The 19166-nt window shown below is 46.2% G+C and overlaps 1 protein-coding gene across 2 annotated transcripts in view; it reads right to left on the bottom strand.

The window, feature by feature from the left end:
• POLR3B (RNA polymerase III subunit B) overlaps positions 1-19166 on the bottom strand; it is a 1087861-nt gene that overhangs the window by 82496 nt on the left and 986199 nt on the right. For both annotated transcript variants that reach the window (XM_085652533.1, XM_085652534.1), the window contains one exon: positions 3413-3579. In XM_085652533.1, the coding sequence (XP_085508659.1) occupies positions 3413-3579 (167 nt within the window). The remainder of the gene's footprint in view (positions 1-3412; positions 3580-19166) is intronic.

Here is a 19166-nt window from a genome sequence, read left to right as displayed (position 1 = left end):
ACCAAGACCGACCGCCAACTGACCCTTGGGGTCTGCAGCTTCGGATGGGCTCGGGAACGACTTCTCCTTTGAAGCTCAGCTTCTGGGCTAACACCTGTGTGCCTTCCTGCAAGGGAAAGGTAACACCTTTCTCCCGTGCAGAATTCTAATGTCTCCTCTCCTGGGAGTCGTCTGCACGTCTCTTGAGGAGGGCAGGAAGCTGTCTCGGGGACAGACCCTTGTCCAACTGTGGATGGGTACACAGGATTTAGGGCAACTCTGTAAAAGTTGCACACTGCAACAAGTTACATTAATATTGACTTGGGTATCATGTCGAGCCCAACGTAATGAGTTGTTTGATATCTTACAGTATCAATGTTAGTCGTCCCAGGCAAAAGTTAGCACGGATGCTGTGGCAGTCTGCAACTTTGTACTTGCCAGTGGGGCTACTAGCCTTTTACACAGTAAAAACAACAATTGCGGGTTTTTACTGCTGGAATATGTAAAACAACTACACGTTCCACTTCTTAATTTACAGCACCCTGCTTCAAGGCTAGCTAGGCCTACCTTAGGGGTGACTTACATATATTAACGAGCCTTGGCATAGCCAATAGGTCTCGCCTTTGGGACCTTATAAGTGTTTAGCCATGCAACAGTTGATGTTGTTGTACCAAGGATATTGTGCTGCATAACTAAACACTTATAAGGTCCCAAACACTAGCTCCTGCACTACCATGGAATAATAAATGTAAAAGAAAAATTAAGTCCCTGAATGTAGACGTCGGAAGGATACAAATCATTCAATATAAAATATGGTAATTGCATAAGAAGCAAGCAAATTACATTGACAAGAAAGCCGACCAATGATATGCAGGGGCTGACCCTGTATTAAAAATAGGTGTTGGGTGCATTAGAGGACTCTCCCTGTAAAAAAAGGTGTTCGTGTACAATATCGTCACTGCATTTAATACATGTTGTCCTTATTTGAGAGATCTTTGTATTAAATATAGGTGTAGCCTGCATCAACAGGTTATTTGTGTTGAAAAGAGATGTTGTTTCTAATAGACAGCTCACATAATTAAAGCAGGGAATTGTTTGAAGTTGTTGACTCTTAAAAAGAGGCGCTAGGTGTTTAAATAGCTTTTTGCATTAAACTGGTGTGCATGCATGTGTTTTTCTGTATTAAATAGTCGTTGTCCAAATTGATGCTCTTTTCGTATTGAAAAGAGGTGCAGAAGGCTCTCTAACTTAAGAAAGAGGTGATTCTGTAGACGCGGACTCAATATTGAAAAGAGGTACTGCTTGTGTAAACAAAAATAAAAAAATTAAAAAGAGGTGCTGGATGTGTAACCTGGTCTGAGTATTAAATAATTACTATCTATATTCAGAAGCTATCTGTGGTCAAAGGAGGTGGGTCCTGTCTCAGAAGGCTTTTTGAATTAAATAAAAAGAGGAGCTGCTGTATGCTTTGAGTCTTTTAAAAAGAGGGTCTCCCTGCAGAAGAAAGCTCTGTGTTTTAAGAGGAGTACAGCATTGCTCTGCATTAAAATGTTGTGCAGTCTGTATTAGACTTTTATTTGCCTTAAATAAGAGGCGCCAGGATTCTCTTTATCCTGGTGAATGCTCTGCTGTGCATGAGCACTGTGCTGCTTGCTGTTAATTGGTGGGACACGCATGGTGACATTCTTGTGCAATGTAGTGGCTAAACAGAATCAGCCCGCATCTATGAAGGAATCCATTATCAGCAGAGCTAGAAGGAAGCCAGCACAGCAGGTAACAGCTCTCACCCATAATAATAAGAGGGACATTGTGTCCTTGGCGAATGCAGCAGTAAAACAAGGAAGAAAGAGGCAAGCAAAAGCAGAAGAAAGTTGTAGGCATATAAGACACATAAGTAGAAGAGGAAGGGAGAAATAGGAGAAAAAAAGAGAGATTCTCGATGAACAGAAGAAAAAGTAGACACAGGAAACATAAAAGGAAACAAGCCCGCGAGGGGTGCACGCGCTGGCACAGCAATCATGTGTTTGCTGACCCGGGAGTGGTGCGTGCGTGTCTGTGTGTGCGCGCAGTCTGCTCTTTTTCAAAGCACATACTCGTGCTTGTGCCTCGCCGCTGCGCACTCCCGCAAGCTGTATGCCGCCACAAGCACGAGTACGTGCTTTGAAAAAGAGCTGTACGACGGCTAAGGGTCCTCCTATGCAGCGCATACGCGCTGCATAGGCGAGACCTAAAAAGGGGGACCTGGCTTTGCCATCACTTCAAATAGCAAATCGAGTTAGTAGTTAAAACCTGCCCTTCCAGTTTGCAGTGGCAGACTAGGAGCCATGTTTCACCTTTGTCACACCCAGGGTAGCACAATCGGGGCTGCAGTTCCTGGGTGACCCTCTAACTTACAGGCCCGGAGTACTGTATACTAAGAACTTACAGCTAAGTTAGCTTAGACAATTGGGTACAAGGCATTCAAAAAAACACACTTTAAGGTTATGGCACAGGCACTGATGTCTGGTTAGCAGGCGTCGGCTCACTCTCGTAGACAAAAAACCATTAGTATCAGTCCAAAAACTTAATGGTGATCATACAAAGAGAAGCATTAACTTACACTGGCAGAATACCAAAAAGGCAAATCTGCCTTAAAGCGTTGATGCTGCAGTAAGAAAAGATGTGTCTGCAAATGAATTGTGGCTTTTGCTGTCTTTGGCGACATCCCTTTGCACACATGTTTAATCCAATGGAACCACTGAGAACGAATAGTGCCAGCCTGCGCCTTCGATTCTGAGGACACCTCTGTAGCAGTGCCTTAACCATATGTCGAAATAGACACAAGACTAACCAATCCTTGTGTTAAGGGGGTATGAGCTACCTGGATCAACAACACCATTATTACCTTGTCCTTGCATAGAAATCTTCATAAAGCACGAGTCCAAGATGACAAGAAGGCCTGATGCCTTTACTTTTTCTGCAGTTGAATGTTTTGAGTGTGTAAGCAGCATGAATCGAGTTCTTAGAGAGAGAATGGTTTAACTGCTCACAATCAACACTTGCGTGCTTTGCAAAAAGGCATCCATGTGGGAAGGGGGAATAGGATGGAGGAACAGAAGGAAGCTCCATGATGGAGATGAGGGGCCTAATAAAACTGAAAAATATAAAGTGAGCTATGGTATCTCCTTAGTCCAAGGAACTCACAGAGCGTGTTTGGAAACCTCCATGTCTATAATTTCTATTTGAAGTGTTCAAGGGATGTTTTTTAAATATCAGCTGCATAAATCACTAGTGGGAGAAAATCAGTGATAGCTATAAAATGTATATCCATATGGTGGCGAGTCAACAGATGGTCCTAAATGTTTCAAACTTGACATACTTGCACAACTAAAATAATAAAAAGACTTGACACAAATGAATGGAACACTAGTAAGTCTGTAAATCAGATCCCTACCCAGTGATGCCTGATGTTACGTAGTCCTTTCCCAAGTAGTTGTAGCCATACCGAATGAGGTCTTCACACACATCCTTAACTTTACTACCTCCAAAGGCTGTTCCATAGTGAAATCTGCCATCGAGAACACCAGCTTTGCCTGCCAGGAGCTCAATAAGTTTCCCCACCTGCAAAATGAAGAGCAGAACAATACCTATTAAAAGAGTGTCCAGGACAATGGACAGAAGAGGAAGCATGCCCCAAAAAAGAGTCCAAGAATGATCATATTTTTAAAAGAACAACACTGAAATTCACATATATGGCTTAGAAGATAGAAGTATTGTCCTACCATACTAGCCCTCTCCACAACCAAAGGTTCAGGCACTACTTAGTTGGCTTTGGGCCTGCTTTATAAATCACAGATAATTATGCATGTTTTACAACTAGAAAAAGGAAAATAGCTTCGGTAGTTAGCCGATAATGGTTTGAATGCAGAGAAAACACTCATAGATCCCCGGAAGTGACATAACAGTTCTATAAAGCTGACACTCCTGGCAGTGATGTCAGTTCTGCATAACTGCCCATAAGTGCCCCATTCCAAGTAGAAATTACAGACAATATAAAAGTTACAAGTACAAATACAATCGACAATTAATGCATTGCTTCCCTATACGCTGTGATTCGGAAGGGTAATGGGGATTTCACAGGAAGATAAAGTATCCTATAGAAAAAGCATTGATGAAGGTAGGTAAAATGGTCATCTCATGGATACTTCTTCCTGCAGATTCCTAGTCACTGAAAGACTCCCATAGCAATCCCATGTCAGGAGGTGGGTCAGAACATTCTCAAGAATACATATCAGACTAGAAAATGTCCATCCTTACAGAATGGGCTTTATGAATCCTGCTTGAATCTAAGGAGTAACATTTGGTAAGTATGTGGAGTGATGACCAGGTTGCTGTCTAACAGGTATATGATTGGAACAATACTGGACAATGAGGACATAGTGGCCTTTCCTCTAATGAAGTAGGGTCTAGTACCTTCAGGGGGTTGATTATGAGCAAGAGCATAATAACTTTTGATGATCATACCCCAACTTAAAATACCATAATTTGCACCACCTTTTCCATTCTTTGCAGAGATGAAGTCAGTGAAAAGATGATCATCAACTCTAAAATCATTTGTACTATCTTTGTGAATACCAAACACCCTTGCAACTTCTAGCGGGTGTGACCTTTCTGTGTACTTTGAAGGGTGCAGAGGAGAAACGATTCCCTGTGGTGATTTCCTTAGCTCAGGTAAAAAGGCAATATGACTTTATGGAGAAACTACAGGCACACTCAAAGAACCACCTTGCCTGAACAAATAGATAGCATTTGGTAGCCTAACTGACAATACCTGTAACTCTGACACTCTCCTGGCCATTGTCAATGCTTTTAAAGAATTGGTGTCATTGTTTACATAGCTAGTAGCCGGGACTGGATAGGCTAAAATGGGGCTCTGCTGTAAATGCACAAACCCTTGTTCAAACGTTTATCATAGAGGATCTTCTGCTATCAGAAGCAATGACCCCCAATTTGCAATGTTAGAAGAATTAATATATGGCAACAATGTATGTCAAAGACTATAATCATTATCCAACTATAAAGCTATCAATATCATTGTTTGACACAAATGACTGCTTTTGTCGTTATCAGATAAAAATATTAAGTACATTTAAAAACAGAGGATGATCTGGCTTTTTCAATAGCCTCTATGATATTCTTTGGTAAAGGGTAAGCAGCACATGTTCTCCTCTACACTGTTACCTGTAAAAGCTGAGCATTCAGAGGTTTAGAAGTAGAACCATGTCATTCTGTTGAGATAATAGATTCGCTCTTGAAGTTCAGATTTAACAAGGATATACATTAAGTTGCAATAGATTGTTTTATTACATTTGTCTTACTCAATCAAAAGGTAATAATAGTCATTTCGGCCTTGTCCAGTCTGAACCACCGCACCATTGTTGGTGCCATTGGAAAATCTAAGAGAATGACTGCCTCTAGCACCAACCTTGTAAACTTAAGCAAGCAGAAAAATTCACCTTTTCTATCATGGCTGATGGCGAACAGATATCCTTCATTCCACCAACAAACTGTAAATATTCTTAAAATCACTTGTGAGTTTATCTCCAAATTATGGTGTATCAAAGACAGTCGTTTTAGTCTGTAAGCTGTTTACACTGAATAGGTGATAGCTGTCTGATGAACTGCTTTGTATGGGGGAAGATTGCTATCTTCATTGCTTCCGTACAAAGACATTTCAGTTTGACCCATATTACCTTGTTCAAGGAACCATGGCAATATAGCGTGTGCCAATATGTGCACCCACTTCTCACACAAAGAAAAGAGAATAGGCTGTAGTGCCAGGTTGACCTCTCTTAGATCTGACCAACAAATCACTGGCATTTAAACTTAGTCCACACTTTAGAAGGCAACCAATCTGGTCAAAGTGCTTTCTCTTTCCGGTCGGTTATGCGCAGTAGGCAGGAAACTAGTCACAGCGGAACCACTCTCAGATCTGGACTGGCTACGAGGCATCCTCTGGCTTCTTGGATTCTGTTCATGGGGTCTTCTCTCTCCAGCAAAAACACGACAGAGGATGCAGAAGATGAGCAGATAATTTTTCTCTTTGTACAAGCAAAGTAGTATTGGGCTTGCTTTTGTCATCTGTCACTGTTCAGGCCTTGTTCATGTTAAGCTACAGGCTGAGCTTCTGGAATTTCAAGCTCAGTGAGCACATGTCCTTCTGCTACTTTCATGTCGATGTAAATACAAATCCAAGCAGATACATCTAGCTTTACAAAGAATTGAACAGAGATGCAGGTGGTTAAAAAGTTACTTACAGGTAGATCTAAACCTCTAGTGCTGGCCCATTTGATAGATTCACATGCCTCCTTCATTGCCTTTCGTCAAACTGGGTGCCCCGGTACTTCTACACATATCAGTAAATAGTATTAAGAAGCCTTGACACAAATAACTGAATTACTTTAGCAAAACATTCACATTACTGAAAAATGCTCAAACTTCACCCAATGAAGTGAATATACTGAGCATATAAAGTGGTCAAGAGAGCGCCTCATCCTACTATATGAAAGATTCCAATGTTGGAGAATTGTAGCTACACAAACAACCTAATTTCTTCTGCAGTACTGGATCTAGCCACTGAATCACTGGCCACATCTCATTGAAAACAACAGTGGAGCCAAGCAGAAAGGGCTGCAGGGGTCAACGCACGCCATGTAGAGCAGGCTATAAAACCTCCTGCTAAAAGAAAGGTTGGCTTTAGTGTGGCAGAATGTGATGGCTGCTGCAATCCAACAAGCAGTCACATTTTGACAGATACTAGCTTTTGCCACGATCACTGGAGTAAACAAACCACTGGTCTGGCAGTATAACATTCTTAGTTCTTGCAAACCAGAATTTCAAGCTAGCATGTGCAGAAATCTCTCCACTGATGTAAAGTTTGCAAAGAATGATTTCAAACTGGCAGTTTTTTTTAAGGTAAAAGAAAGACGAAATAACTTTGAGATAAACTTTGGGTGTGCGCAAAGCACAACTATACTTTTGTCAACAAGGAAAGGTGCTTCAATTTTGAAGACTTGAGCTTCATTGACTGTCCTAGATGATGTCATCGACCTTTCAGGATAAAAACTTTACATTTGTTTTGTGAGTAAACTGTAATGAGCTCTTCATGATTTGTGATAGCACATCTTTGAGTTTCCAGGCCACTCGATGCTGAAGTAAAAGAGGAAAAGTTCTGAACGACCCTTTCAAGAATCCCTTTATTATACACTATGAAAAAAGAGAGACATTATCCAAGGGAACTCTGACCATTGAGATCGCGGAGAGATGGAATCACATCAACAATACTTCAATCCAGTAGTGTTCAGATGCCGCAGGTGAGGCAGAAGATGGGTGTGGTTGTGAAGAGATTGAGTTAGAGCACCACAATCCCGACCTCTTCCTTTTTGCCTTATTGGCCTTGACAAGAATGTTTAAATATATAGATTTGGAATCCATGCCATCCAGTTCAAAGACGCTAAATTTTAATGCAGAGCCGTAACACCCTAGCTTGTACAGGAAATACCAGTGGATTTTGAGAGGGATGGCAAGCTGCACAGACAGTTGAAAGAGATCTCTGACCCAATATTACCTTCTCTATGCTAAAAGTATCTTAAGATCATTGTGCATGTTTCCCTTTTAATTATACTTATGTCTTTGGGATGAGGAGAAAAGGAGGAAAGCATCCCAATTCATCAAAAATATATTTTCTCTCAGTTCCCTATGCTAGTGTCCCCTTCCACAGAACCTGCCTTTCTTGTTGACCTTGGGTGAAAATAGATCCAGGTTCAGATCGCCCCAATTGAAAATGCTTCTAAAGTAGATCAAGGTGTAGTTTCCACCTTTTATAACTTCTACCTTATCTGCTGAGGACATCTACTTCCTCTCTGTCAACACTCGGCAAGCACTCTGTTGATAGGCTGATACCGTTGGCTATGGCCAAAAACCAGAGTGTTTGAGCTTGAGCTTTATCAGCACTGGTGGGACTGGATTCATGGGTGGAACTCCTGTAGCCCCAGACTGAGGATCTTCAAACTCTATTCCATGAGCCAGTGACTTTCCATCAGTTTCAGCTACATGCATAGGCAGTAAAAAGAAATGAAAGGAGCAAATAGGGATGAAAGAAGACTGGGTTCTGTGCAAGGATTCGTACTTGCAGACATTCCAGTAGTAGAGATTATCTCAAAGTGTTTGATCATAGACTGTATTTCTGAAATATGTTCTTTGAAGGAGAAACCTGGGTGCCCCGGTACTAATACACATCAGTAAATAGTATTAAGAAGCCTTGACACAAATAACTGAATTACTTTAGCAGCACATTCACCGTACTGAAAATTGCTCAAACTTCACCCAATGAAGTGAATATACTGAGCATATAAAGTGGTCACGAGAGCACCACAATGCTTTGAAACTGGCCTTCATAAATTGCAGATGATAGGTTAGGGGTTAAAAATGGTTTGTCTTGGTACAGTGTCAGGCCCAGATTGTTAACCAAACTAGCATCACCAGGGTGGTATCCAGGGTTAGATGCGTCGACTTTCCTTCTATGAGCCAATCATGCAGATAGGGAAATAAGTGATGCGCCCTTGGTTATAATACAGGCCGTCACTCGTGCCATGTAGTCTGTGAAGCTTTGGGGTGGACTTTAGGCCAAACAGAAGGACCCTGATCAGTCCTGTTTTTTTAAACAATTTGATGGAATTTTGCAACAGTAATTAGACCGGGTCAGCCAGAGAGACAGCCAATCCCCACTTCAAACTATACAATATTCACTGATTGTTGGGTAGACAGTTTCAAAATACTTCTTGTGCTCAAGTAGAATACTTATACATACATAGCCCCACCAATCCACCATAGATGTACTGACCACTCCCCATAGAGAACCACCTGTTTGCACCAATCAAGGTGGTTCATCCTTCAGCTGGTCCAACAGCTTATTCAACATCTCAGCCCCTTCAGACCAATCCTTAGTGAGCCAGTCCTCCGTTCTTGTCATTTTCATATGCTGCTCATCTGCTAAAGCCCATCCTTGTAAGCCCCTTTTTCAGTTACCATGTTCAGGAGGTCTTGGGGTCACCCACTGAAGTACTATTCTCATCTTAGCCAACATTGTTCGCAGTGCTAACATCTGTAATCTCAAATTATGACCTTTGTTTTTCGGAAAAACACCTATTATACTTTTCCTAATGGACGTATTCATATCAACCCCTGTGATTTGTGTTAATGTTTCCTAACTTGCCCCCAAAACGACTCTAGCGTCAGGCAGCTCCAGGACACATGCAAAAAGCCAGCCCCTGTCATTCCACATCTTTTGCAGGAGCCCTGGTGATCCAGGTATATCTGTGCTAACTGTTGTGGGGTAAGGTATATCTTATCCAGAAAGTGGGACTGTATTAACTTAAAACAAGCATTGAGGGATATACCCTTTGCCTGTGTACAGGCCTTTTTCCAGGCACCTTCGGAGAGGGCTTCGGAGTACTCTTCCACCCAGCTATTGTAAGGCCTTGGAGTACTGAACCCCCTATACTCAACCAATGCAGCATACAGAGGGTAGTCAGTCTCCTGAAACCACACAGTTCCAATATCTCCTGCATAACAGTGTGTTCCTCTGGAGCCTCCAGAAACAAGGGCCATATGCCTTTCACTGTATGCATAATCTCAGCATTTTGTAAAACGTGGCCCAGGCTTACCCCAAACAATTCCTATGCTTCTTTAATGGACACAAACCTACCATTGGAATACAAGTCTCCCACTGTATTATAGCCTCCTTCCGCCCAACCCCAAAAGGACATGTCCCTCTGCATTGCCTGAAATTGTCACAAAGCCCCCAAGGGGATGTCCACTGTAAATGGGAGGCTTTCTATGACCCATACCACAACTCTGTACCACACTTCAGTGGCATAAAGATATGGCAGTTCCTTCAGCACTCCATGTCCTCTCAAGAATAGCTTGGGCAGAGTGTATTGTCCATATGATTCCCTAATAGGGATTTATTCCAGTTCGGGCCTTCCCTAAAGCAGTAGTCAGCATGCTGCAATTGAGCAGCCACACAATATATACACAGATCTTTACCTAGGGTAATTTGAGCACAGCCAGCCTGCTCCTATTGGCAGCCCACACCAAATCATTCAGGAGGCTATCTATTATACGGAATGAGTGCATAGGTATTGGATACCTGGTATTCCGTAAGATGTAAAGGCACCTATCCAGGAATATCATCTTAGCCAAGGAAATTCAACCCATAAATACTCAGAGACACCCCAGTCTACATGTAAACATCATAACATTCATGAACATGCTTTAAAACATATATTAATGCTAAAGTAAAAACCATAACACTGGCCCGAGTGTTTTTGGTTCTCTTCTGCCTTACAGTCTGCAAATGAAAATAACCAAAACTTACAACTCCCGGGTGTTACACTCAAAGCACATCTATTTAGGTCCCATGTTGGCCTGAAGAGGGATTTCTTTCAACCTCAAGGTCTTAGCCATGGTCTCATAAGGCACTTCCCTTGACCAAAACTCCTGAAGCAACACAGCAGAAACTGGTCTTCATTTAGAAAATCTTAAGTAAATTATGGAAAACCTAACTTGTATTTGAATATCAGAGCTTTGCAAGGGACTCAACTACACACAACATGAGGTACAAATCTGAGCTGTGATGGCCTGTAGAAGAAGTTGAGTGTGTGTACATTCATCTGTTGACTGACATTTGGGCAGTTTTCAGTAAAGTGAATTTGCTTATAAATAAACACTTATTTGCTTGAAGGTACATTAATGCTCTTTTTGCTGGAAATTCCCAAACAGACAATTTGGAATGATTGAAACGTGTATGTCTACAAAAGATCCAATTATGAAGAATCAGAAAATCATTGTTGGGGGCAAGAAGGGTGGGGAGAAAACTAAACTAAACTTATAACAGCTGAATACTATGGAGAACTCTACAGCCCCAGGAATCTACAAAAAACTGCTGCTCATAGGTACCCCGCCTCTCATGTACCTGAGCCTTCTCAAGGATACTGCTTTAAATAGAAGTGGGGAGTAGGCTGTTAAGCCCTCGACCTCCACTGCCATCTGACCCACTTTAAACTGTTGGAGTAGCACCAGGGTGACCAAGAAACCTACCCCAATGCAAAGCAGTGGTGGAACGTGGAGTCATCTGGGTAAGGTTTCCTGCTCATCTAAAGTGACAAAAGAAAAGCTCTGGCAGAGTAGACACCTATGTACGTGAGCTGACTAGCAACTGAACCGGTGAAGTTGTTTATGTGCTTCGGTGCAGGATCTCCCCAAGTAGTCAGATATGAAGAACAAGTTACTTAACTTCGGTAACAATATATTTGTAAGAAACATTAGTTAGTTAGATTCCTTACCTTAGAATATCCCCAGGCGTCAGGCTAGATCCGGAAAGATTTTTTTGTCAGCAGTACCCTGGCGCGTCGGTAGGTCGTCGTCTGCGACTCCACGTCCGTCGTCGTGATCACCGGGAGGACGTCGTCGGAGTACTTAGACGCTGCCCTCGCGTGCTGACATCAGTTCTGTACATAGCTTTCCGCGCCAGGAACGCAGAGCTATGCAAGAAACCGACACTGGTGCCAAAAACTAGGGCCCTGAAAGGAATGACCTTAACCCTAGAAATCAGTTCGCAGAACGGGGAGGATGGGTGGGGCGGTAAGGAATCTAACTAACTAATGTTTCTTACAGATATATCGTTACCGAAGGTAAGTAACTTGTTCATCTGAAAGAAACACGTAAGTTAAATTCCTTACCTTAGAATAGATACCCCAGCAATACCAACCACGGTGGTGGGTCTGCGAACCAAGATCACACCAGGAAGTCCTGGAGAACAGAACGGCCAAAGAAGTCGTCTCTCCGGACTTGGCTGTCCAGGCAGTAATGCTTGGCAAACGTGTGCAGCGAGGCCCACGTTGCCGCCTGACAAATGTCCTGCAGAGGGACTCCCCGTCCCAAGGCAGTAGTAGCCGCTGTGGCCCGAGTGGAATGGCCCCTCAGCCCCACAGGAGGATCCTCCTTAGCAAAGGAATAACAGGCCTTAATGCACAAAACGACCCACTGAGAGATGGTCCGCTTGTGCACTGCCTGCCCCTTCTTAGCGCCCACGTAGCCAACTAAGAGTTGGTCGTCCACCCGGAACTGTTTTGTGAGGTCCAGATAGAAGGAGAGCGCTCGTTTTGTGTCCAGACGGTAGAGCCTCTCTTCCTCTTTCAAGGAATGCGGAGGCGGAAAGAAGGTGGGCAATGTAACAGACTGGCCAATGTGAAAGGCAGTAACCACCTTAGGAAAAAAGGAAGGACGAGTCCTTAGAACCCCCTTGTACGGATGGACAGAGAGGAAAGGAGGTTTAGAAGAAAGAGCCTGGAGCTCACTCACTCTTCTGGCAGAGGTGATGGCAACCAGGAAAGAAGTCTTGAGAGTCAGAAGACGAAGAGGACAGTTATGGAGTGGCTCAAAAGGAGCGCACATCAGATAGGTTAACACCAGATTCAAGTCCCACTGAGGCATTACGAAAGGGACAGGAGGAAACATGTGAGTAATGCCTTTTAAGAATCTAGCAACAACAGGGGACTTGAAAAGAGAAGGCTGATCAGGAAGCCGTAAGAAGGCAGAAACAGCTGAAAGGTATCCTTTGATGGTGCCCAGAGTAGAGCCCTCCTGGGCCAGGGAAAGAAGAAAGAGGAGAACCTCAGAAAGAGGGGAGGAAAGGGGATCCACAGCCTTTGCTGTGCATCATGCCACAAATTTGTTCCACCTGCAGGCGTATACCGTTTTAGTGGAGGGACGCCTGGCTGCCAGAATGACATCACAGACTTCAGGAGGCAAGTCAAATGGCATCAACTGCTGCTGCTCAATCTCCACGCATGGAGGTGGAGGTTGGACAGGTTCGGGTGGAGGACCGTCCCCTGCTGCTGCGACAGAAGGTCCTCCTGAAGAGGCAGTCGAATCGGGGGATCGATTGACAGACTGAGTAGCTCGGGATACCAGTATCTTCGTGCCCAATCCGGAGCCACAAGGATGACTTGGGCCCGGTCGCGCCTGATCTTCTTCAGCACTCTGGGCAGAAGTGGTATAGGCTGAAAGGCGTATAACAGATCGCAACTCCACTCGCAACGAAAAGCGTCTCCGAGCGAGTGCCACCTTGGAAACTCCAACGCGCAGAACTGAGGACATTGCGCGTTCTCTTCGGTGGCAAATAGATCTAGCCAATGCTCTCTCCAATGCCGAAAGAGGCCTTGCGCCACGTCCGAGTTCAGACGCCATTCGTGATCCATCATGCACTGGTGGCTGAGTTCGTCCGCCCTGGCGTTCAGAGAGCCCACCAGGTGTTAAACCACCAGGGTGATGCTCTGATGTTCTAGCCATGTCCAGAGGCACAGAGTCTCCTGAGAAAGGGTCCACGACCCCACCGCGCCCTGTTTGTTGCAATACCACATGGCGGTGGTGTTGTCCGTGAACACCTGCACTACACTATCCCGGACAGAGGGAAGGAATGCCTTCAGTGCAAGCCGGATCACCCACAGCTCCAACAGGTTGATATGGAGCCAGAACTCCGCCGGAGACCAGAGGCCTCTGATCTCCGCCTCTCCCATGTGGCTCCCCATCCCAGGAGGGACGCATCCGTCACCACCACTTGCTCCGGTTGGGGTAGGGAGAGGGATCTGTCACTGACCCAATCGCGGTCCGTGAGCCACCACTGCAACTGTCTTGCAGTGCCCTCTGAGATCAGGACGTGGTCGGACAGGTTGCCCTGATGTTGAGCCCACTGGAACTTCAGGTCCCACTGCAGAGCCCACATCCACCACCTGGCGTGATGTACCAGCCGGATGCAGGAGGCCATCAGACCCAGCAGCCGTAGGACCATCCTGACCGAAACCCGGGACAAAGGCTGAAAGATTGGAATCAGAGCCTGAATATCCGGAACCCGCTGTTCGGGAGGATAGACCCGGAACTGCGCAGAGTCCAGAACCGCTCCGATGAAAAGGAGCTTCTTCGAGGGACTCAGATGTGACTTCGGCACGTTGATGGAGAACCCCAGCAAATGCAGGAGGTCGGCTGTAGTCTGGAGGTGGGAGACGACCGTCTGGGGTGAGCCCACCTTCAACAACCAGTCGTCGAGATAGGGGAAGACTGGAACCTCTAATTGCGCAGATGAGCTGCGACCACCGCCATCACTTTCGTGAACACCCGAGGGGCACTGGTGAGGGCGAAGGGGAGCACGGTAAACTGAAAGTGCTCGTGGCCTACCGTGAACCGCAAGTAACGCCGGTGGGCCGGCAGGACAGGGATGTGAAAATATGCGTCCTGCAAGTCAAACGCTACCATCCAGTCTCCATGGTCTAGGGCAGCCATAACCTGAGCTGAAGTGAGCATCTTGAACTTCTCCTTCCGGAGGAAGGCGTTGACGCCCCTGAGGTCCAAGATAGGGCGTAGGCCCCCTTTGCCCTTCTTGGAAACCAGAAAGTAGTGGGAGTAACAACCCCGTCCTACTTCTTGGCCAGGAACGCGCTTGATGGCCCCCTTGGCCAAGAGGGCCGTAACTTCCTCCTGCAGAAGTTGCAAGTGATCCCCCGACATGTGGTGGTACTGCGGTGGCATGGCTGGAGGGGTCGCCTCGAAGGGGAGGGAGTAGCCCCTTCGGACGATTTGCAGCACCCACCTGTCCGACGTAATGGTACGCCAGTTGAGCAGGTGATGGCGAACTCTGCCTCCCACTGGCATTGAATGGGCCTGAAACCTCAGACTAGGAAGGCTTTGAGGCAGATGCTGCGGGAGCAGATGTGGACTGACCGGCTCTCTGTCCCCATGCTCCGCCACGGCGGATTCCACATCCTCGACCGCGTTGAGGTTGGTTCTGCGGCCTGCGGCTGGTCGAACGTGCGGGGGCGCCCCTCCCTTGGCCACGAAAGGGGCGAAAAGTGGACGTTTGTGGGCGCGGGGCCCAGAGGCCCAAGGACTGGGCCATAGCCCTGGAGTCCTTAAAGCACTCCAGCGCACTATCCGCTTTGTCGCCAAAAAGGCGACGGCCATCGAAGGGCATGTCCATGAGGGTGCCCTGGACATCCCCTGACAATTTTGTGGATCTCAGCCAGGAGTGACGACGAATCGCCACAGTCGTCGCTGTAGGAAGGTGGATATCTGACTATGGTTACCCCCAACTTTTTGCCTAGTGTCTAGCTGGTTTTTCGACTTAGTTGGCCTGAGATCCTGCCATTCAGGGTCTCAGGCGGTCTGCCCTCTCTTTTAAAATGGACTCCATGTACCCTAGGTACATACCCAATTGGTAAGGATCACCTTATTGGACCCTGTACAGTGTAGGAGTAGTTTCTTACCTGTAACTCCAGTTCTGTAGTAGGGGTATCTCTGTGTATAGTCATAATCTATGAATAGTCCCGCCCATGTGCGGGGACCCCGGAGCAATCAAAATATCTCTTAAGCTGTCCTGCATTTGCAAACCTGCAAAGACACTTAAGAGACAGACAAAATAATACAGCCTAATAACAATATGGCTGCACTGGCCAGCACTTAATCTGAAGCGAACACAAAAGCCAAAATAAAGTTTAAATGTCATTTTTATTCACATCTGACATGTTCCTTTATTGTATCACACTCCCTTCACCAAAATCCCTTTAAACAATAGAGAGGAAGGGGTGGACAGACAAGCCCTATAGGCTGTCATTATGTGTCTGCTAAAAGGATACCGTGCCTTTAAGGAACTCTCCAGAGACCCCCGGTATCCCAGGATGCACAGCCAAAGCAAGTTACTTTCAGTTCTTTTTGAAGGTGTATAACAACAGGCCTGATACCGTCAGTTTACTCCACCGGGGAGGAGGGAGGGTCGCTTATGACTATAACAGAGATACCCCTACTACAGAACTGGAGTTACAGGTAAGAAACTACTCCTTCTGTAGTAGGGGATCTCTGTGTATAGTCATAATCTATGAATAGAATGGCAAGCCCATCCCAACCAATAAACAGCAGTGGAGTAAAAACCGAACACCAACAAATTACTGTGCAAACAAATTCCTCAGCGAAGCCTGTCCAACCTGCGCATCTGCCCTAGCATCAGAGTCCAGGCAGTAATGCTTTGTAAACGTATGGACCGACTTCCAGGTGGCAGCCTTACAAATGTCAGCAATTGGAACATTCCTAAGCAAAGCTGTAGTCGCTGCTTTGCCCCTAGTCGAATGCGCTGTAGGCCTACCCCCTAACGTCTTATTAGCTTTCTGATAACAGAGCTGAATACAGGACACAATCCATCTGGAGATGGACTGTTTCGAGGTAGCTAGACCAGTTCTTACCGAACCATAATTTACAAACAGTTGATCCGACCTGCGGATGTCTTTTGTCTTATCTAGATAGAATTTCAACACTCTACGCACATCTAGCGAATGCAGAGACCTCTCCGCCGGAGAGGAGGAATGCTGAAAAAATGTAGGCAAAGTTATCATTTGATTTACATGGAAATCAGATATCACTTTAGGTAAAAACTTAGGATGAGTACGCATTACCACTTTAGAAGCATGGAATACAGTATACGGCTCTTGACAACACAGAGCCTGAATCTCACTTACTCTCCTGGCCGATGTAATGGCCACAAGGAAGGCAGCCTTCCAGGACAAATGCTGCAGGGAAGCCTTATGAATAGGCTCAAAAGGCTCCCTCATTAATCTGGACAACACCACGTTCAATTCCCATGGTGGAGAAGGTCGTCTAACAGGGGGAAACACCTTACGCAAACCCTCCAAAAAATCTTTAATCACAGGGATTTGAAAAAATGAGGTTTGAGAAGGGCCCTTTCTATACGCAGTCAAAGCTGCGAGATGAACTTTAATAGACTGAAAATTAAGCCCAGACTGAGCTAACTGCAGCAGATAAGGCAAAATAACATCTTCTTTACAGGATGTAGGGTCTATGTCCTTTGCCGTGCACCATAAGCAGAATCTCTTCCACTTATAGGCGTAAGAAGTCCTCGTAGACGGTCTCTTCGCCTCTTTCAAGATCTCCATACAGTCCTGAGGTAGGTTCAAGTATCCATACTGTACTAACTCAGGAGCCATGCTGCCAAACTCAAGGACGAGAGATTGGGGTGAACCATCTGTCCTCCGAATTTCGTGAGAAGGTCCGGCAGGCGCCGGTGTGGTAGAACAGACCGGTGAAGAAGGTCGGTGAACCACCATTGCCTCGGCCACTCCGGAGCAATCAGGATCATCCTGGCTCTTGATCAGCACCGCCGGGATCAGGGGAATGGGTGGAAAGGCGTAGAGAAATCTGTTCGACCAGCTGATCCATAGTGCATTCCCCAGCGTCCCTGGTTGGTAGTACCTGGACGCGAAGTCGCGGCATTTGCTGTTTTCTGCCGTAGCGAACAGATCGATATCCGGAGTGCCCCACTCTGCGAAGACGTCTCTTAGCACGTCGTCGTTTAGCACCCACTCGTGATTTTCTTGAACGAGCCTGCTGAGCGCATCGGCTTGGGCATTCTGCACTCCCGGCAGATGGGTTGCCGTGATCGTTAGGTTCCTGGCCACCAGCCAATTCCAGATCGCCTGTGCCTCCCGAGACAGCGTGCGTGAACGGGAGCCCCCCTGCTTGTTGAGGTAATACATGGTAGTAGTATTGTCCGTCTGAACTAGCAGGGAGTTCGTCTTGAAGGAGGGATGGAACGCCTTCAGGGCCAAGTGTACTGCTCTGAGTTCCAAAAAGTTGATGTGGTAAGTCATCTCCGTCTGTGACCATATCCCCTGAATCTGAAGAGGGCCCGAATGCGCTCCCCAGCCCTGGAGAGACGCATCGGTCACTATGGTCTGGACCGGAATATCCTTGTGAAAGGGAGTCCCCTTGCAGACATTCTCTGAGGAGCACCACCATTTCAGAGACTGTAGAGCGTGTTGGGACAGATGAATCTTGTCCTCCCAACGCCCCCGCCTCTGGTCCCATTGATCCTCCAGACATTCCTGCAGAGGCCTCATATGCAGACGTGCATTGGGGGTGAGAAAGATGCATGAAGCCATCGACCCCAGTAAAGAGGACACCGTCCTCACTGCAGGAGAGTGGGCTGAGAGGAGGTGCAGGGCCTTCCCACGGATAGATAAGCGTCTCTCCTCCGAAGGACACACGCTTGCGTTCAAAGTATTGACTGAGGCCCCCAAGTACTGGAGACACTGCACAGGGATCGGCACTGACTTCGTCATGTTGATGTGCAGTCCCAGGCGATGAAGCAAGGCAGCTGTCCTGTTGAAATGACACTGGGCTTCCTGGTACGTGGAAGCTTTGATCAGCCAATCGTCCAGGTAGGGATACACAAACACTTTGTTCTTCCGCAAGTGTGCTGCCACCACTGCCATGCACTTGGAGAACGTCCTTGGTGCAGACTTCAGACCAAACGGGAGTACTGTATACTGGTAATGGTTGTTGCCTACCAGAAACCTCAGGAACTTGCGATGCTTTTGTGCGATCAGCACATGAAAGTAAGCGTCCTGCAGATCTATGGCGCACAGCCAGTCTCCTCGATGCAACTGAGGGTAAATCTGATGCAGTGACAACATACGGAACTTTTCTCTGCGGATCCACTTGTTTGCTTGACGCAGATCTAGAATAGGCCTGAACTCGTTCTTGTCCTTTTTTCTGACGAGAAAGAACCTTGAGTAAAGACCTTTTCCTTTTTGCCTCAAAGGAACAGTCTCTATCGCCTTCTTCTTTAACAGAATGTCCGCCTCCCACTGGAGCTCTCGCACCATGAAGGAAGAGCGCACTGGTGGAATCTGTGGAGGCGGGCTGGTGAAACGAAGACTGTACCCATTGCAAACAATATTCAGCACCCACTTGTCCTGAGTTATTGTTCCCCACTCTGCCAGGTAGTATTGAATAAAAAAGAGGGGGAAGTGACCTTTCAGGGCTTCGACCCGGCCGGGCCTTTGTTCCCCGACGAGGATTGATACTGTCCTCTGCCCCTCTGGCGCTTTTGAAAGGACTGCCTCTGGAACTGTTGTTGTTGCTGGTGTTGCTGTTGACCAGACTGACGCCCTTGGCCGCGTTGTTTAGAATAACGCCTGCCATAGGAACGGAATGATCTCTTCTGTTCCTTGGGTTTTTCCAACCCCACGGCCTTCAGGGTGTCTGCTTCGGCCTTCATGCGGGCCATTTCGTCATCCGCATGA

This window comes from Triturus cristatus, chromosome 4_1 (assembly GCF_964204655.1).
Source record: "Triturus cristatus chromosome 4_1, aTriCri1.1, whole genome shotgun sequence".
In the NCBI taxonomy this organism is placed as follows: domain Eukaryota; kingdom Metazoa; phylum Chordata; class Amphibia; order Caudata; family Salamandridae; genus Triturus; species Triturus cristatus.
This window is presented reverse-complemented; position numbering and strand designations above follow the sequence as displayed.